Below are 21,144 nucleotides of genomic sequence, written 5' to 3'. Positions count from 1 at the left end.
CACACTGTCTGTGTGTCTCTCACACTCTCTGTTTGTCTCTCACACTCTCTTTGTGTGTCTCTCACTCTCTCTCACTCTCTCTGTGTGTCTCTCACACTCTGTGTGTCTGTCACACTCTGTGTGTGTGTCTCTCACACTCTCTGTGTGTGTCTCTCACACTCTCTGTGTGTGTCTCTCACAGTCTCTGTGTGTGTCTCTCTCTCACTCTCTGTGTGTGTCTCTCTCACTCTCTGTGTCTCTCTCTCACTCTCTCTGTATGTGTCTCTCTCTCTCTCTCTCTCTCTCTCTCTCTCTCTATCTGTGTTTGTGTGTGTGTGTGTGTGTGTGTGTGTCTCACTCTGTGTGTGTGTGTGTGTGTGTGTGTGTCTCTCTCTGTGTGTGTCTCTCTCTCACTCTGTGTGTGTGTGTCTCTCTCCCTGAATCTGTGTGTGTGTGTCTCTCTCTCTCTGACTCTGTGTGTGTGTGTGTGTCTCTCTCAGTCTGTGTGTGTTTCTCTCTCACTCTGTGTGTCTCTGTCTCTGTCTGTCTCTGTCTGTCTCTGTCTCTGTCTGTCTCTCTCTGTCTCTCACTCTCTCTCACTCTCTCACTCTCTCACTCTGTGTGTCTCTGTCTCTGTCTCTCTCTCTCACTCACTATGTGTGTGTGTGACTCTTTCTCTCATTCTGTGTGTGTCTCTCTGTCTGTCTCTCTCACTCTCACTCTGTGTGTCTCTGTCTCTCTCTCTCACTCCCTCACTCTGTGTGTCTCTGTCTCTGTCTCTCACTCACTCACTCACTCACTCACTCTGTGTGTGTCTCTGTCTCACTCTGTCACCCACTCTCTCTGTCTTATCTTAACTGCCCTATACCTACACCGAAATAACCTATACTGCTTTCTTCCAGATCTGACTCAAGTTTCACACGGGAGACCTTGGAAGACAGGTAGGGAACACCTCCCCTCCAGTATAGTACCTTGAGGGACTGCGGATCAGGTAAGATCCCAGATGGAATTTCTGCTTTAGAAATTGTGAAGAGGGGGCGTCCTGACACTGGTTAATGGGTTCAGAAGTCATTCACATCTGGCTTTTTTTTTTTTGATTAGTGAGGTCATCACACGCGCACACACACACACACGTAACTATGTAACAAGGACTAATGTTAGTAAAGTATAAGTGTGATACAATAAATAAACTGTTAATATTAAAAAAAAAAATTGTGTGTCCCGGTTTTTCATTTTCAAAATCTGGTCACCCTACCTATGCAAGTATCCCCTGACAAAGTCTTTTGAAGATGAAATGCGTAGGGTGTGTTTCGTGGACCATAGTTATTAACTTGTCCAGTTTTATATATCTCGTGCACGCTATATCTCACATACAGGACCGCTAGTTATTTATCTATATGCCTTCATTGAAAAGGTTGCCAAAGCAGCGAATCTCCATTGGGGTTTATTACAGCCAATCCGGAGAGCCCAGAGACGTCACAATTGTCTCGCGGTATTGCAACCAGAGACATAGGTTAGTGGGCGGAGGGACTGAAGTGGAAACACGCTTTTCGCGTACGCATACTTCCGGTACACGGAGAGAGTTGTAAGATTTGCCTGTTCCAGTCTACCCCACATCGACATCAGAAGTAGCTGCTGGGACCTTGCTGCATCGGTTGGCATTTGAGTACTTACTCATACATGCTTATGTTCCTTTTTTGTTTGTGAGTGTGCAATTTTTACCTATCCAGTTCCGTATAAATTTTTGTAATCATACTACACTATGAGTGCGCCTGTTTTTTGTTTATTTTTTCTATAGATATCTCGGAGGGAGTGGTGTTCCCCTTTTTTCAGGCTGCAAAAGACTCGGTTGGACAGTGTTGCGGGACTGGACTTCTACTTGTGTTGTACATTTTTTATTGGACATTTTATTTTTATTTGATTTTTATTGTCATTATTTTATGTTTATCTTTACTTGTGTCCTGAACAGCATAGTTAATAGATTCACAGTACATCCATTTGACCCCAATCGTGTAGGTAAGATATTGGGAAGCGCTACTACTTGTTTTCTTTGTTCTTATAGGGGTTCTACAGTATGTAAAAAAGGTGACATGGTGTGCTCATTTGCATGTCATTTCCCAGAATCCCTTGCAGTGGAAGCACTGTATGCTAGGTGATAATGGTGAAAGGCAGGGTTGCAGTCCTGTCTAAGACCTGTGAATGTGTTCACAAGGGATCATTTTATTTGCTTTATGCTATACGGTGGCGGTTTCTTGTCGCCTTTTTCACCCACCGTAACTTCAAATGTGTATGTGTGTATATATACACACACTCAAACTGGATGGCTTCATTCTGTAAAAACAGCCAGTTCTATATCCACGTTTTAACCATAAAGGTGACAGAATTTGTAATTTGTGGATCAAGAAAGTTTCATAGTCTCTTAAATCTGTCACCACATCTTTTATCTTGCTCAACCAGCTTGGTACTGTACCTTAACTGTAAGGTTGCTTGGGTTTTTGTTGTGGTGATTAAAGAAGTGAGCAGATACCCCATAATTGAGATACCCCTTCTCAATATTTCTGTGCTGTTCAAGAAATCTACACCTAAGACTTATCTTGGTTTGGCCCACATACTGTTTGTGAGAGGGGCATTCATTCCAGGACATAAACCACATAGCAGCAGGTGTTACAATTGGGGAAGTTCTTAATGTCAAACGAGGGCACCTGTTGAACAAGAGATGACAGAATTTTTAATGGGGTCAATATGGCCAAAGGTGATACACAGGTTTCCTCCACATTTAAAACAGCTGGATGGTTTGGGGGTGAGCAAGGTGGTATCTGGTTTTCCTTTTGCACATTCTGAGTTGACTTTGAGCAAGCAGGTTTTTCAAATGTTTCCTTTTTTGTAGGTAATTACTGGCAAATCTTAGCACCCTTTTGTGGATCTGGGCCAGAGGCCATTACAGGTATTGACAGTTAATGGATGGGGAAATCTGCAGCACAAAAACAAAGGACATTTTGAAGATAGAAAAACTTCTCCTAGAAGGAGATCAGTGTCAGTATATAGTTTATCTCTGCAGATCTATTGTCACTGAGGTGTACTGGAGGAGATGCTTGCTGCAGGCAAAAAGGGAAACAGTTGCTGCTCTATACATAAAATATAATCTACGCTATTATAGTGCGTGTGATGTATATAAGTACTCCCCAACCCATCCTAATGCTCTCTAAACTGTCCACAAATCACAATCGAGCACATGGAAGGTAAAACTGGGGGGAAAATATCTTGATGCACTGCAGCTGAGAGACACTTAGCTATTTGAAATGCCTTTTATCATCAGTTTTGCAGTTACAGCTGTAACAAGCTTAATTTTACCTACTGAGCATGCAGAATATCACGTTGTAACACAGATTACCACTGAAATGCCATAGGATTCAACAGCAGTGATAAACAACGCAGAATATTGCATATATATAGTTATCATATCCCCTCTTAGACGCCTCTTTTCTAATGTAAATAAATCTAATTAAGCTAGCCTCTCCTCATAAGTTAGATTGTCCATCCCCTTTATTAATTTGGTGGCTCTCTTTGGTCACTCTCTCTAGTTCCATAATGTCTTTTCTTAGGATTGGTGCCCAAAATTGTACTCCATATTCAAGGTGTGGTCTTACTAATGCTTTATAAAGGGGCATAATTATGTTTACTTCCCTTCCATCCATTGCCTGTTTGATGCCAGATAAAATCTTGTTTGCCTTTGCAGCTACTGCATGACTTGGGGCACTATTGCTAAGCCTGCTGCCTACAAGCACTCCTAAATCCTTCTCCATCAAGGATTCCCCCAATTTATCTCCATTTAATTTGTAAGTCGCCTTTTTATTCTTGCATCCTAAATGCATAACCTTACATTTATCTGTATTAAACCTCATCTGCCATTTACGTGCCCACGTTTCCAGTCTCTCCAAGTCCTGCTCTGATTCTATTACCTTTCATCTCCCCTCCTGAAATCCCTCTCCTGGCTTCCAATCAAATCCCGCATCTCACACTCCATTCTTCTCCTCACTTTTAAAGCTTTACACTCTTCTGCCCCTCCTTACATCTCAGCCCTAATTTCTCGCTATGCACCATCCCGACTCTTGCGTTCTGCTCAAGGATGTCTTCTTTCTACCCCCTTTTTATCTAAAGCCCTCTCCCGCCTTAAACCTTTTTCACTGACTGCCCCTCACCTCTGGAATGCCCTTCCACTCATTACCCGACTAGCACCCTCTCTATCCACCTTTAAGACCCACCTTAAGACACACTTGCTTAAAGAAGCATACAAATAGCACTGTGAACATTCTGAACACATGATACATAAAGCTGGGCCCCCTGCAGACGCACTTACCAGAACTCCCTCCTACTGTCTGTACGTTCTCCCTACCTACCAATTAGATTGTAAGCTCCTCGGGGCAGGGACTCCTCTTCCTTAATGTTACTTTTATGTCTAAAGCACTTATTCCCATGATCTGTTATTTATATTATCTGTTATTTATTCGATTACCACATGTATTACTGTGAAGCGCTATGTACATTAATGGCGCTATATAAATAAAGACATACAATACAATACACAATTTAGTATCATCAGCAAAGATGGAGACTTTGCTCTCGATCCCAACCTCAAGGTCATTAATAAACAAGTTAAAAAGCAGGGGCCCCAGTACCGATCCCTGAGGTACTCCACTCACGACTTTAGCCCAACCTGAAAAAGTTCCATTTATGACAACCCTCTGTTGCCTATCCTTTAACCAGTTTTTAATCCAGGTGCATATATTATTACTGAGTCCAATTTTCTTTATTTTGTACATCAACCTCTTGTGTCAAACCGTATCAAAAGCCTTTGCAAAATCTAAGTAGATCACAGCAACTGCATTACCCTGGTCTAAATTCCTACTTACCTCCTCAAAGAAACAAATAAGGTTAGTTTGGCATGATCTATCCTTCATAAATCCATGCTTACTATTACTAATAATTTTATTTTCCATTAGGTATTCCTGAATATTATCCCGTATTAAACCTTCAAGTAGTTTCCCTACTATTGAAGTCAGGCTTACAGGTCTCTAATTTCCCGGTTGTGATCTAGCTCCCTTTTTAAATATAGGCATGTCACGTACGACCCCCTGCTAGCACGTGACCTGCATACGGGACAAGGGTTAATATCGACGCTCGCAAGCGTACCCACTCTTCTCCCACTCAGGGGTCCCTCAAATGGGTTGTATCTCTCCTCACGCCGTCCCAATATACCACCGCCACGAACAGCACACAAGTGAGCGCGTGACTTTAGATATGCATCCAGGGTTAATATACAAAGGCTTCTCTAGCAACCCCCCTTTCTCCTCGGCAAGGAACCAGCGAGTTAGCATTAACCCCCTACTCAATTGCACATCATAACCATCCACTGCCACCACCTGAGGTTATGCAGATATGATAAAAGATCTTAGACTAAAATATCCGCAAGGGCCTCAGGTCCCTGTTTATTATAGGAAAAACTATGCACTCTAACACACAATCAGTTGTAGTAACATGTGCCTGAATTTAGCTAGTTATTCTCTCCAGCGTGCACAAAGTTCATTCAGAGCCCAAAGCATTACTTATTAAATGGTTTAATATATATAAAAATACAGTGCTTGAATTACAGAAAAGGTATTACAAAATAAACATACAATTACAATATAAGGCAGAGCAGCTTCTTAAAATAAAAGGGGTAAAACAGAAAATCCTATACAGTACATTACCACATGCTATGGATTTTTCCCAGAGAGGCACTGGTTCAGAAGATGATGTCTGCTATGCTTTCCAAGCATGCCCCTGGACAGATCTGACTTGAAACAATCTCCCCCAGACTTAGATACAATACTTTCTTATGATGGTGCCTTAAGCCCACCCCTTTCTACAGAATACTTTGAAGCTGCTCTTCTTTGATTAAAACAATTGACACCTTGAGTGGGCTATCCAGGATGGACCCCCGCCCCAAGTAAGTTCCTTTGAAATTCAGTGCAGACAAACAGTCCTGACCAGTTTCAAACCCAGCATTTGGTATTTTGTTACACAAGTGTAGCTCCTTAACCCCTCAAGCACCAAAGGGATTAAAAATACCCAATATCGAGGCGCATGCGCGAAGGACACGGAGATGGCAGCATAGGTTTCTAGCTCCGTGCCGCGCATAGTTAAAAATAACTTTAAAACACCCAAAAATAAAGTATTTCAAGCCAAACAACTCAGGCATCCTCTCTCAGTACCTCAGGATGGCCCCGAAAAAACCAGGCACCCAGAAAAAGCCGAAACCAGTGGATGTTCGCGCTTACTTCGGCGGCGCCAGCACAAGCGGGAGCCGGGAGGCAATGGCGCCATCTTCAAATCCTGACTCAGATACGGAATTAGAAGGCGAGGAAGAGGGTCCCAGCAATCAAGCCTTACTGCCTGTCAGGAGATGTGATTTTGAGAGGCTTTACAACGATCTCAAGTCACTCCTGCAGGCGGAAATAAAAGAAGTACAGCGGGATGTAGTGAAACTAAGCACAAGAACTGACGATCTTGAGAGAAAGGTGGACCAGACCATAAAAGTGGTCAAAAAAACGGACAAACGAACGGGGGACCTGCAGAGGCAAATCGACGAATTACGGGAGAGGCAGGAAGACACAGAGAACCGGGACAGGCGTAACAACCTGAGGATCCGGGGGGTCTCTGAGGAGGTGGGAGACTGCAACGATTACATTGCAAGATGGATGGAAACCCTGCTCCCTGACCTCGGCGGGGACGCCCGGGCCCTAGATAGATGCCACAGGGCCCTCCGGGCGCGCCCAGTGCAGAACGAACAGCCACGGGACATTATCATAAGACTGCACTTTTTCACCACGAAGGAAGCCATACTGCGGCAAACACGGCCCCTGGCAACGGTGGATTTTGAGGATAACAAAATGCTCGTGTTCCAGGACTTATCCCCGGCCACACTGCTCAGGCGCCGCAACCTGGTCCCCGTTACAAAGGTCCTCCGTGAACACAACGTGAGGTACAGATGGACCTTCCCGTTCGGGTTGCAGGTGGCAAGGAACGGGAGGGCATTCACAATGAGGGACCCCGCAGAGGGCCCGGAGTTCCTGGCGAAACTGGGCCTACGGGACGCCCCGGCTCAGGTGGTGGACGAAGCAGAGGCGCTAGAGCCAGAATGGAGTGGAGGGAACGGCTCACCTAAAGCCAAGGGGAAAAAGCGCTGAGAAGTAGCAGTAGTGGCCCCATACAGGCGCACGGTTGCGCTCAATTAAAGTTGCCAAGTTGAAGCCAAGTTACAAGGCTTGCAAATTGACCCCCAAGACTGCCTGCCTCGGTGCATAAAATGCCCGCCAAATAATTGTCGGTGTTCACAGAGTTCTGCACCAACTACTGCACGGCCCGCTATAGGATCCTCAAGAGGAGAAATGATAGCTCTTGGACTAAAAAGTCATTCACATCCGTGGAGATCAACGTCGTTTAAAAGTCACGTTGTGGAAGAAGAAAAAGGAAAAGTCCCTGTAAAATAAATCGTTTTTGCCTTACCTTCAAGTGCTGGAAGATGGCGGTGAAGCTAGAGAGCGGAGAGAGCCAGCGTGAGGCGCAGAACGCAGAAGGACTCCAAAGGCGGGAAGAGAGAGCGAGCACCACCTCCTCCTCGTGGCAGAGCATCTCCCAAAATGGCGACCGGAAACAGGAAGCCGGATGTCTGCTCCAGCCGGAATCGCGAGGACCGACGCCATATTGGAGGTGGCAACGGAGCCGGAAGACGTCATCACGCGATGACACAACGCGCCGGAGCGCCTTAAAGACCCAGGGTCGCATCTCAGAACTGCCATACGGAGCTAGCAGCCGCAAGTAGAAATAGAGAAGATAGGAAAGCAAGGAAAGTTGGATAGACAGGGGAGAGGGAAGAGGAGTGAAAAGCAGGGGGAAGTAGACATAGAGGATGTTAGGAGACGGAGGCCGTGGCCAACGGAGGTAGGTTAGAGGACCGGATCAGAGATTAGGGAGGCGAAAGGGAGAGTAAGTGTCACGGGAGGGGGAAGGAAGTTGCGGATAGGCAGAGAGTACGGAAGGAAGGAATTCTGAGATAGAAAGCAGGTAGGGGAGTAGTGTAGTGAAGATGGATGAGACGTAAGGGTGGGGAGTAGGACGTGGAAGGTATAAGGAAGTTTGAGGATGGTGGGGGGAAGTGAGAGGATGAGATAGATGACGCATGGCCAGAGAGGTTAAAGGTTAAAGGGGCTAGATTTAGAGAAGGGCACAGCAGAAATAAACAAGGTGAGGCAGAGCGCATCTGCGGGCTAGGGAACATTGGACACGACAACGGCAGGCAGCCGGACAAGGGAAGCTGCTGGCACTCATGGCTACCCAGTTGGGGGGAGTTACCCCAGTTTTCAGTTAGGGTGTATATGGAGCGCGGACACGGGGTGGGAGTCAGATGGACTACTCCGGAGTCGGCATGAATCTCAATCGGGTCGGGAAGGGGGATGGGCCCCCAGAACCGACTAAAGTCCTTTGGGGAGAGGGGTGGGGGCGAGGTCTGGGACCCGCTAGAGCCCCTATCCGAAAGGCAATGGGATGGGCTGTTTGACAGGGAAGTCCTAGAGCCGATACCATAGTACTGTTTGTTTATATGTATCTGTGTTGTTGTCTTTTTGTTGCCCCCCCTGATTTCCTGTTTTCCTTCTGTATCGCTTTCCCCCACCACATACCCTATTCCCCTGGCAGGGCGCAGAAGAAGGGCGGCGACGGCATACAAGAGACAAGGATCGGGATCGCCACGCCAACCAGAGGACTCAGAATGGCCCAGGAAGACACCGACGGAATCAGGTCACAAATAAAGTATCATGAATAACGAGGTCCGGTGTATCTCTCACAACGTCAAGGGGTTAAACGGCCCGGCAAAGAGCAAGCTAGCTTTCAGGGATTATAAACGACTCAAAGCCGACCTCCTCTTTCTCCAAGAGACACAGTTTTCTAGGGACAGTTACCCAAAAAATTTTGATAAAGATTTTCGTGTAGTACATTTAGCATCCGCCCAAGTGAAAAAGAGAGGGGTAGCGATAGCCATACATAATAGGATAGATTTTACGGTTGAGAAAAAGGTGGCAGATAAAGAGGGCAGATTTCTAATTCTGGTGGGCTCAATCCACGGGAAACCACTTACATTAGCATCAGTGTACGCACCCTGTGAAACATCAACTGATTTCTTCTCCCTTTTCTTCCGAAAACTCCAAAAGGAAGCCAAGGGAAACATGATCATAGCGGGCGATCTCAACAGGACACTGAATCCCAAGTTAGACAGGTGCACGGCCGCTAGTCTCCCCCCTAAATTAGACATTCAGCAAATCACGCAGGGATTGAAGGATTGCCAATTGGTAGATATATGGCGCGAACAGCATCCCCAAAGTAGAGATTATATCTTCTTCTCCCATCCCCACAACAGATACAGTAGGCTAGACTACTTCCTAGTATCAAATAGACTGGTCCCAGTGGTCTCCCACACGGGAATCCACGATATTTCGTGGTCCGACCACGCACCTATCGAGCTGCGGTGCACTCTAAACTTACTAGACAGACCGGGAGCAAACTGGAGGCTAAACGAGCTGTTATTGAAAATCCCGAATTTGCAGAGAGAGATTGGTGAGAGGATTAAGGATTTCTTCACTGAGAACGTAGGGAGTGTTTCTTCCGACACCACCCTATGGGAAGCCCACAAGGCGACTCTCAGAGGCTCCCTCATGTGCCTAGCCGCTAGGCGCCGGAGGGATCAGGAGAAACAGATAAAAGTCCTACAAGACAAGCTAGCGACCCTATCTAAGGCGCAGAAAGTATCTAGGAATCAGGACACAATGCGAGCTTTGGCAGAAACCAAACAGCAGTTGAATATAAAACTGTCCTCCCGGGCAGAAAAGGAGATGAGCTGGTCCAGGCGTAGATACTTCGAGAAGGCGAACAAGCCGGACACCCTATTAGCACATCGACTTCAAAACAAAATTCCTAATTATCATATACAAACTATCCGCACACAAGGGGGAGAGCTTACCTCTAATCCTCAGAGGATCGTGGCAGAGTTCAAAAGCTACTACGAGACGCTGAACGATGGGGGTAAGGTCATACACAATCAAAAGACGAGGGATAATCTCGGGGAATTCTTAAAAGAAGCCAAATTGCCAACCTTAAGCAGGGTGGAGAAGGAAGCGTTACAGACGGACTTCTCTTTAGAAGAGTTAACGGTAGTTGTAAAGTCACTTAAGCCTGCCAAAGCGCCCAGCCCAGATGGTTTCTCCAACTTATACTATAAAAAATACCTGAAAATTTTAGCCCCACATCTATTGAAGCTATTTAATTCTATTTTACACGGGGCCTCGTTCCCAGCTCAGATGCTTCAAGCTTCAATCTCCCTGATCCATAAACCTGGTAAGGACCCGGCAGACTGTAAGAGCTACCGGCCCATCTCGCTGATTAATACGGATGTAAAAAATTTCTCCAAATTACTAGCCAACAGAGTGGGTATCGTCCTTCCCAGGTTAGTTCATCCAGATCAGGGGGGGTTCATCGGAGGTAGGCAAGCGGCAGACAATACCAGACGGATAATAGATTTGGTGGATTTGGCACAGAAGCAGAATATCCCGTCAATGGTACTAAGTCTGGACGCGGAGAAAGCCTTCGATAGAATCGATTGGCCCTACTTGAGAGGGACGCTTGGGGCATTTGGCTTTGAGGGACGCCTCTTGGAGGCCATCATGGCCCTCTACGAGGGGCCAACGGCAAGGGTGAGACACCAGGGATTCCCATCAGAGCAATTTCAAATTAAGAGTGGCACACGCCAGGGATGCCCGCTGTCCCCTTTGTTGTTCGCCCTCTGCGTAGAACCTTTGGCGGCACATATCAGAAACAACCCGGATATTACGGGCATAGCTGTAAAAGAGCAATCACACAAAGTGGCGCTCTACGCAGATGATGTGATCCTGACATTATCACAGCCTCTCACCTCCCTGCCCAATGTTTTCTCAATTTTGGGGACCTTTAAACAAATTTCTGGGTTCAAAATTAATCAGGCCAAATCGGAAGCCCTCAATATAAATTTACCCAAACCAGTAGAAAAACTAATTGGACTCAATTTTAATTTTAAATGGCAACCCTCTATGATTAAGTATTTAGGGGTATTTATCACGAAAGAATATAAGACTTTATATAAAGCAAACTATCCCAGGTTATTTCGGACTCTCCGTGAGGATCTCCGGAGATGGGCGGAGTGCAGTATCTCGTGGATAGGCCGTATTCATAGTGTGAGGATGAATCTCCTGCCACGAGTGCTGTACCTTTTCCAGGCCCTCCCGATCCCCCTGATACAAGAAGATATCCTCTCGCTTCAGTCCTTAATAACAAAGTTTATCTGGAATGAGAAAAACCCACGAATTAACAAAGCGATCTTGAGGAGGCCGACCTTGAGAGGAGGGTTGGGGGTGCCATGCTTGTTCGCCTACTACAAAGCAGCCCAACTGAGCCAGATTGTGCAGTGCCACACAGACCCGAACCTTCGGAGGTGGGTAGCGCTAGAAAAAACTTGCTGCACACCAATAGATATTAGGAACCTAATTTGGTTGCCCAAAAAAAGTCGGGCTGTTATGCGGACTCCTCTGCAGACCATGGTCAACTCCTTGAAAGTCTGGGACGCGGTTAAGTTCAAGTGCCATCTCACATCCTTGAACTCTCTGATGACTCCCATATGGGGGAACCCAAACTTTGCTCCAGGTTTGGATAGCTCTATTTTCTCAAAATGGATTCAAGCAGGGTATCTCCGCCTAAAAGATCTGGAGGGCAGGCAACATATAAAAATATTTGATCACATTAAAGAGGAGAACAATTTACCAAACACTGAATTCTTTAGATACCTCCAGATCAGGGCCTTCTACAATGAAGCCCCAATTCGGCCTCGGAGAACAAATTTTGAGCAGCTCTGTTCAAGAGATACGGACACAAGGGGACTAACATCTAGAATGTACAGGGAAGTAGTGTGCCCGAAGACGGACGACCAACCCAAACTGGCCTACATGAGACAGTGGGAAGCAGATATGGGGGAGACATTAGAAGACGAAGACTGGGATAAGATCCTGCAGATGGCGGCCAAAAGCTCCATCTGCACCACATTAAAGGAGAACGCATATAAAGTCCTGATGAGGTGGTATTACACGCCCGCTAAATTATCTAAATTTGTCAAAGGCTACTCTCCGCTCTGCCCCAAACAGTGCGGAGAGAGAGCGGACTTATTCCATATGCTGTGGTCTTGTACGTAGGTAAACCCGCTTTGGGAGGAGATTAAAGATTGGCTTCAGAGACCGCTAGAAGTGGAAATCCCCTTGGACCCGTGGCTGTTCCTATTGGGCAGACGAGTCAAGGGGCTATCTAACGCCACACATAAATTGATCACGCATCTGGCTACAGCCACCAGATGCGAGATCGCAGCAGTATGGAAACAACCAGAGATTCCAATTATCCCCAAGATTAGAAATAGAATTTGGTTTGTCTGCCGGATGGAACAGTTGATGAGTTTGGTTAACGACACCGGCTCAAATTTTCTAAAAGTCTGGGAGCCTTGGCTGGCACAGACAGACATCCCGGGAATAGATATCACCACAATCCTGCAATAATAGGCGGTAAATGCGTTCTCCGGTAATGAAAGGGATCCATGACAACATAGAGACAGAGAATCCGGAGAAGGAGCGGGATCCAGGGTAGAATAGGCCCCTAGGGTAGGAGGCAGCCAAAGAGGTATCAGCAGGAGAGAGTGGGTCAATGTTCTCGGACAAAGAGGTTTACTCTAAAATACACGCACGGCGCCCGAACGGATGATGATAGGTGGAACACCTCTGCGAGCCCTCCAACCCCCCCCCTCCCTTCCCCCCCCCCCTCCCTTCTACATAGTTAGTGTGTCTTGTCCCCTGGTTCGTCTTGTAAGTCCAGTAAGTCAAGTTTTGGTTCATTATATAAAAAAGAAAGTACTAAATGCGGTGATGTCACTGTAGACAATGGATGGTGTTACCATGTCAGATGTATTTCACCCAATAAAATCAAAGTTACAAAAAAAAAAAATACCCAATATCTCATGACATTATCATGACAAGGCACCACATCTGCTTTACGCCAATCTTGTGGTACTGAGCCTGTGGAAATGGAGTCCTTGAATATTAAATATAATGGTTTGGCTATTACTGAGCTTAACTCCTTAAGAACTCTTGGATGTATGCCATCGGGGCCAGGTGCCTTATTTACTTTAATTTTTTCAAGTCGGTTATGAACTTCTTCCTCAGTTAACCAATTGTTCATTAATATGGAGGTTGTGGCTTCCTCCTGCGGCACTACTATTGAACTTGATTCTTCCCTGGTAAACACAGAGGCAAAGAATTTGTTTAATACCTCTGCTTTTTCCTTATTTCCAATAATCTGCCTACCCATCTCACACTATTCCCCGCAGAGACAGTATATATTGGTTTGCAGGGACCTGTATATTTTCTCTCCCGTCCCTGTGTGTAGTTATTACAATTCAGGGTTAGTCTATGCGTAGGGTGACCAGATTTTCAAAATGAAAAACCGGGACACTTAAAAAAATTATTTATAAAACAATGTACATCACGTCACGCCCCCCGTTGCCATGACAATGAGCGGTGCCATGTTGCCATGACAATGTGGCATCACGTGATGCCTCTTCACCATAATGCATCCTGTTGTCATGTCAACTTGGAAGTCGCTGGAAGTTACTTCAATTTGATTTTTCCAGTGACCACAGCATGACGTCAGCATTGTCTGCACTATAAGCGCGGCCTTAGGCTGCGCTTATAGTGCCGGCGATGCGACAAAACAAATGTATTGCCGCTGTCGCGAATTTCTGAAGCCGGTCAAATTTGATTTTTCAGAGGCTTTCGCCATGTGACAGACTCTAAACCAATCAAAGACCTGGTCGCCTGCGACATCGCCGGAAAGCAAATTACAGCTTTCGCTAGCGGCGACGGGTGACGTCATCCATCGCGCGCACTATAAGCACAGCCTTCAGTTCATTTCACACCTCACGAGCCCCCTCTATTTCCCACCCTCTACTCATGAATTTCTCTCTCCACTCCGTCTCACTCACTCCCTCCCCCCTCCTGCCTCGCATGTATTTATCTCCCCTGTGTCTTACTCCCTCTTTTGCTCACTCACTCCCCCTCTATCATCTCACTTGCCCCTACCTTCCATCAATTACCCCACTCTGCTCACTCAATCCCCTCACAAAATACATACCAAGAAACCCCACCCTGCAATACATAATAAAAATACCCGCCCCGCCAATACATATTAAAAAGACCCCCTCCGCCCCAATACATTTTTAAAAGACCCCACCCCCCATATATATTTTAAAAAATTGGGCCGCACAGGTAAAATCATCATCATCCCCATATACCCACCCCCTGCATCTCCCATCTCCCCCCCCCCCCTGCATCTCCCATCTTTCTCCCCCCCTTGCATCTCCCATCGCTCTCCCCCCTGCATCTCCCTCTCCCCCCTGCATCTCCCATCTCTCTCTCCCCCCCCTGCATCTCCCATCTCTCTCTCCCCCCCTGCATCTCCCATCTCCCTCCCCCCTGCATCTCCCATCTCTCCCCCCTGCATCTCCCATCTCTCTCCCCCCCCTTCCATCTCTCATCTCTCTCTCCCCCCCGCATCACCCATCTCTCTCTCCCCCCCTACATCTCACTCCCCCCTGCATCTCCCTCTCCTCCTCTGCATCTCCCTCTCCCCCTGCATCTCCCTCTCCCCCCCTGCATCTCCCTCTCCCCCTGCATCTCCCTCTCCCCCCCTGCACCTCCCTCTCTCCCCCTGCATCTCCCATCTTCTCCCCCCTGCATCTCCCATCTCTCTCTCCCCCCTCCTGCATCTCCCATCTCCCTCCCCCCTGCATCTCCCATATCTCCCCCCTGCATCTCCCATCTCTCTCCCCCCTTGCATCTCTCATCTCTCTCCCCCCCTGCATCACCCATCTCTCTCTTCCCCCCTACATCTCCCTCCCCCCTGCATCTCCCTCTCCCCCCTGCATCTCCCTCTCCCCCCCTGCATCTCCCTCTCCCCCCCTGCATCTCCCTACCCCCCCTGCATCTCCCTCTCCCCCCCTGCATCTCCCTCTCCCCCCCTGCATCTCCCTCTCCCCCCTGCATCTCCCTCTCCCCCTGCATCTCCCTCTCCCCCCCTGCATCTCCCTCTCCCCCCCTGCACCTCCCTCTCCCCCCGTCATCTCCCATCTCTCTCTCCCCCCCTGGATCTCCCATCTCTCTCTCCCCCCTGCATCTCCCATCTCTCTCTCTCCCCCCTTTATCTCCCATCTCTCTCTCCCCCCCTGCATCTCCCATCTCTCTCTCCCCCCCTGCATCTCCCATCTCTCTCTCCCCCCCTGCATCTCCCATCTCTCTCTCCCCCCCTGCATCTCCCATCTCTCTCTCCCCCCCCCTGCATCTCTCATCTCTCCCCCCCCTACATTTCCCATCTCTCTTCTGCCCCCTCTGCATCTCCTGCCCCCCTCTGCATCTCCCACCCCCCCCTATGCATTTCCCGCCATCTCCCATCTCCCCCCTCTGCATCTCCCATCTCCCCCTTCTGCATCTCCCACCTCTCTCCCCCCGCATCTCCCATCTCTCTCCCCCCCTGCATCTCCCATCTCTCTCTCCCCCTGCATCTCCCATCTCTCTCTCCCCCCCTGCATCCCCCATCCCTCCCCCCTGCATCTCCCTCTTCCCCCCTGCATCTCACTCTCCCCCCTGCATCTCCCTCTCCCCCCCTGTATCTCCCTCTCCCCCCTGCATCTCCCTCTCCCCCCCTGCACCTCCCTCTCCCCCCCATCATCTCCCATCTCTCTCCCCCCCTGCATCTCCCATCTCTCTCTCCCCCCTGCATCCCCCATCTCTCTCCCCCCTGCATCTCCCATCTCTCTCTCCCCCCTGCATCTCCCATCTCTCTCTCCCGCCCTGCATCTCCCATCTCTCTCTCCCCCCTGCATCTCCCATCTCTCTCTCCCCCCTGCATCTCCCATCTCTCTCCCCCCTGCATCTCTCATCTCTCTCCCCCCCTACATTTCCCATCTCTCTCCTGCCCCCTCTGCATCTCCTGCCCCCCTATGCATCTCCCACCATCTCCCATCTCCCCCCTCTGCATCTCCCATCTCCCCCCTCTGCATCTCCCATCTCTCTCCCCCCCACATCTCCCATCTCCCCCCCCTGCATCTCCCATCTCTCTCTCCCCCCTGCATCTCCCATCTCTCTCCCCCCCTGCATCTTCCATCTCTCTCCCCCCCTGCATCTCCCATCTCTCTCCCCCCCCTGCATCTTCCATCTCTCTCTCCCCCCTGCATCTCCCTCTCCCCCCTGCATCTCCCTCTCCCCCCCTGCATCTCCCTCTCCCCCCCTGCATCTCCCTCTCCCCCCTGCATCTCCCATCTCTCTCTCCTCCCTGCATCTCCCATCTCTCTCTTTCCCCCCTGCATCTCCAATCTCTCTCTTCCCTCCCTGCATCTCCCATCTCTCTCCCCCCTGCATCTCCCATCTATCTCTCCCCCCCTGCATCTCCCATCTATCTCTCCCCCCCTGCATCTCCCATCTCTCTCTCCCTCCCCCCTGTATTTCCCATCTCTCTCTCCCCCCCTGCATCTCCCATCTCTCTTCTGCATCTCCTGCCCCCCCTCTGCATCTCCCATCTCCCCCCTCTGCATCTCCCATCTCCCCCCTCTGCATCTCCCATCTCCCCCCTCTGCATCTCCCATCTCCCCCCTCTGCATCCCCATCTCCCCCCGTCTGCATCACCCATCTCCCCCCTCTGCATCTTCCATCTCCCCCCATATCCTACCTCAGGCAGCTGCGGGTTCGGCGGAGGCGGCATGCGCTCACTAGCAGCAGGCACCGGAGGTGCCGCACTGCTAGCCAGCGGCTGGGAGCGGGCTCTGGGGGGGAGGGAGAGCCAGGGTGCCAGGGGGAGGGAGTGCCGGGGGAACGAGTGCCGAGGAGCCGGAGGGTGGACCGAGGAGCCTGAGGAAGGGCCGAGGAGCCGGAGGGAGGACCGGGGAGCCGGAGGGAGGGCCGGGGAGCTGGAGGGAGAACCGGGGAGCCGGAGGGAGGGCTGAGGAGCAGGAGGGAGGAAGAGCCGGGAGAACCTGGGTGCCGAGGGAGGGAGGGAGAGCCAGGAGAACCGGGGTGCCGAGTGAGAGCCAGAGGGAGGGCCGAGGAGCCGGAGGGAGAGCCGGGATAACCTGGGTGCCGAGGGAGGAAGAGCCAGGGGAGGGAGAGCGGGAGGCCACGTGGCCGCTCCTTCAACTGCTTTTTTGTCAAAGCCCCGCCCCCGGCATCCCATCCAATCTCCTGCGGCCCGGCATTCTAAAGCCCCGACATCCCTTCCAATCCCCTCGGCCCGGAACTCTGAAAATACTTACCTGCCGCCGCCGCCACAAAAAGCGGAACCAGGGAGAAAATCCGGAACGGGCCGGCAACTGGGACAGAAGAGAAAAAACCGGGACTGTCCAGGCAAAACCGGGACATCTGGTCACCCTATCTATGCGGGTCACGATACTATTTTCATCACAGTATTACTACTTGTTTGCAAGTGCTTCTAATTTTTCTGTCATACACCCCAGCAGTTGGGTAACCATACCGATTTGCAGGTTTCAGCACTTAGGCTTTGGTCCCGCTGCGGTCAGCGGTGCGCGCGGTCGCGGTCCACCAGCTGCTTGCCTCCGGTCTGGATGTCCCTGCTGGCTCCTTCCGGCGTGGCTGACTGCATGCTGTGACGCGTCAGCCAGCCGGAGCTACAAGGAGCTTGTGGTTTCGGCGAGTGCCGCGTCACCTGACACGCAAGGCAGCCAATCCGATTCCCCCCCTGCTCCGATCCCCCCCCTTCCGATCCCCCCCTCTGCTCCGATCCCCCCCTGCTCTAATTCCCCCCCTCTGCTCCGATTCCCCCCTGCTCCGATTCACCCCTCCCCCGTGTGTATTTGTGTCTATGTGAGGGGCTGATTGAGGGGCTGCAGTGCTGCACTGTGCTGTGGGGCTGTGTGATGGTCCCGACCCTCACGTCATGGCCGCGCCCCCCCACCCATTTTGGCCACGCCCCCCCCCGCTCTAGCTCCCTACAGACCGCAGATAACGGTCAAGTGCCTTTGCACACGCCGCCTGTCTGCAGTGCACGCGCGTGGTCTGAGGCAGCGGGTCATTAGCCTAATAGTCAATTTGTATGTGTGTACTATGTGCGTGGAGCTCTAGGAGCTCACTATAACTTTACACAGTCCATCTTGCATTTAACATAATTTGTGGACCCATGGTTACAAGCGTGGTTAACCTACCCTTCTATGCATAGCACACTGGGATATGTTTTGTTATTGCACTAACCCAATCATTGTCTCTGTTCTTTACACTGGAATAGGGCAATGGGTTTTTCTGGCTAACAATTACCAATACTTTGGTGCCATAGTGTATGCTTATGGGCTTTTATGTATTGACGTCGTGACCACAACAGAAGCACTTGTCAGCTAATGACTGATTGGGCATGTCTGACTTGTGTTTCCGTTTCATCCCAGTTTGTCGTGTTGTACGATTAGTTACCTACCTGTAATTGTTGATTTTCTGTCCATACCCATATATATTTTAAAAAATTGGGCCGCACAGGTAAAATCATCATCATCCCCATATACCCACCCCCTGCATCTCCCATCTCCCCCCCCCCCTGCATCTCCCATCTTTCTCCCCCCCTTGCATCTCCCATCGCTCTCCCCCCTGCATCTCCCTCTCCCCCCTGCATCTCCCATCTCTCTCTCCCCCCCCTGCATCTCCCATCTCTCTCTCCCCCCCTGCATCTCCCATCTCCCTCCCCCCTGCATCTCCCATCTCTCCCCCCTGCATCTCCCATCTCTCTCCCCCCCCTTCCATCTCTCATCTCTCTCTCCCCCCCGCATCACCCATCTCTCTCTCCCCCCCTACATCTCACTCCCCCCTGCATCTCCCTCTCCTCCTCTGCATCTCCCTCTCCCCCTGCATCTCCCTCTCCCCCCCTGCATCTCCCTCTCCCCCTGCATCTCCCTCTCCCCCCCTGCACCTCCCTCTCTCCCCCTGCATCTCCCATCTTCTCCCCCCTGCATCTCCCATCTCTCTCTCCCCCCTCCTGCATCTCCCATCTCCCTCCCCCCTGCATCTCCCATATCTCCCCCCTGCATCTCCCATCTCTCTCCCCCCTTGCATCTCTCATCTCTCTCCCCCCCTGCATCACCCATCTCTCTCTTCCCCCCTACATCTCCCTCCCCCCTGCATCTCCCTCTCCCCCCTGCATCTCCCTCTCCCCCCCTGCATCTCCCTCTCCCCCCCTGCATCTCCCTACCCCCCCTGCATCTCCCTCTCCCCCCCTGCATCTCCCTCTCCCCCCCTGCATCTCCCTCTCCCCCCTGCATCTCCCTCTCCCCCTGCATCTCCCTCTCCCCCCCTGCATCTCCCTCTCCCCCCTGCACCTCCCTCTCCCCCCGTCATCTCCCATCTCTCTCTCCCCCCCTGGATCTCCCATCTCTCTCTCCCCCCTGCATCTCCCATCTCTCTCTCTCCCCCCTTTATCTCCCATCTCTCTCTCCCCCCCTGCATCTCCCATCTCTCTCTCCCCCCCTGCATCTCCCATCTCTCTCTCCCCCCCTGCATCTCCCATCTCTCTCTCCCCCCCTGCATCTCCCATCTCTCTCTCCCCCCCCTGCATCTCTCATCTCTCCCCCCCCTACATTTCCCATCTCTCTTCTGCCCCCTCTGCATCTCCTGCCCCCCTCTGCATCTCCCACCCCCCCCTATGCATTTCCCGCCATCTCCCATCTCCCCCCTCTGCATCTCCCATCTCCCCCTTCTGCATCTCCCACCTCTCTCCCCCCGCATCTCCCATCTCTCTCCCCCCCTGCATCTCCCATCTCTCTCTCCCCCTGCATCTCCCATCTCTCTCTCCCCCCCTGCATCCCCCATCCCTCCCCCCTGCATCTCCCTCTTCCCCCCTGCATCTCACTCTCCCCCCTGCATCTCCCTCTCCCCCCCTGTATCTCCCTCTCCCCCCTGCATCTCCCTCTCCCCCCCTGCACCTCCCTCTCCCCCCCATCATCTCCCATCTCTCTCCCCCCCTGCATCTCCCATCTCTCTCTCCCCCCTGCATCCCCCATCTCTCTCCCCCCTGCATCTCCCATCTCTCTCTCCCCCCTGCATCTCCCATCTCTCTCTCCCGCCCTGCATCTCCCATCTCTCTCTCCCCCCTGCATCTCCCATCTCTCTCTCTCTCCCCCCTGCATCTCCCATCTCTCTCCCCCCTGCATCTCTCATCTCTCTCCCCCCCTACATTTCCCATCTCTCTCCTGCCCCCTCTGCATCTCCTGCCCCCCTATGCATCTCCCACCATCTCCCATCTCCCCCCTCTGCATCTCCCATCTCCCCCCTCTGCATCTCCCATCTCTCTCCCCCCCACATCTCCCATCTCCCCCCCCTGCATCTCCCATCTCTCTCTCCCCCCTGCATCTCCCATCTCTCTCCCCCCCTGCATCTTCCATCTCTCTCCCCCCCTGCATCTCCCATCTCTCTCCCCCCCCTGCATCTTCCATCTCTCTCTCCCCCCTGCATCTCCCTCTCCCCCCTGCATCTCCCTCTCCCCCCCTGGATCTCCCTCTCCCCCCCTGCATCTCCCTCTCCCCCCTGCATCTCCCATCTCTCTCTCCTCCCTGCATCTCCCATCTCTCTCTTTCCCCCCTGCATCTCCAATCTCTCTCTTCCCTCCCTGCATCTCCCATCTCTCTCCCCCCTGCATCTCCCATCTATCTCTCCCCCCCTGCATCTCCCATCTATCTCTCCCCCCCTGCATCTCCCATCTCTCTCTCCCTCCCCCCTGTATTTCCCATCTCTCTCTCCCCCCCTGCATCTCCCATCTCTCTTCTGCATCTCCTGCCCCCCCTCTGCATCTCCCATCTCCCCCCTCTGCATCTCCCATCTCCCCCCTCTGCATCTCCCATCTCCCCCCTCTGCATCTCCCATCTCCCCCCTCTGCATCCCCATCTCCCCCCGTCTGCATCACCCATCTCCCCCCTCTGCATCTTCCATCTCCCCCCATATCCTACCTCAGGCAGCTGCGGGTTCGGCGGAG

General features: G+C 51.1%; 1 protein-coding gene across 1 annotated transcript in view; it reads left to right on the top strand.

Moving 5' to 3' along the window:
• Positions 1–21,144, top strand: part of C5H5orf58 (chromosome 5 C5orf58 homolog) — a 136,276-nt gene that overhangs the window by 109,867 nt on the left and 5,265 nt on the right. The window contains exon 3 of the mRNA XM_075599150.1: positions 8,713–8,814. Within this exon, the coding sequence (XP_075455265.1) occupies positions 8,713–8,814 (102 nt within the window). The remainder of the gene's footprint in view (positions 1–8,712; positions 8,815–21,144) is intronic.

The sequence above is a fragment of the Ascaphus truei genome, chromosome 5, assembly GCF_040206685.1.
Source record: "Ascaphus truei isolate aAscTru1 chromosome 5, aAscTru1.hap1, whole genome shotgun sequence".
In the NCBI taxonomy this organism is placed as follows: Eukaryota; Metazoa; Chordata; class Amphibia; order Anura; family Ascaphidae; genus Ascaphus; species Ascaphus truei.
Note: the sequence above shows the minus strand (reverse complement) of the source record. Positions and strands in the feature narration are given on the sequence as shown.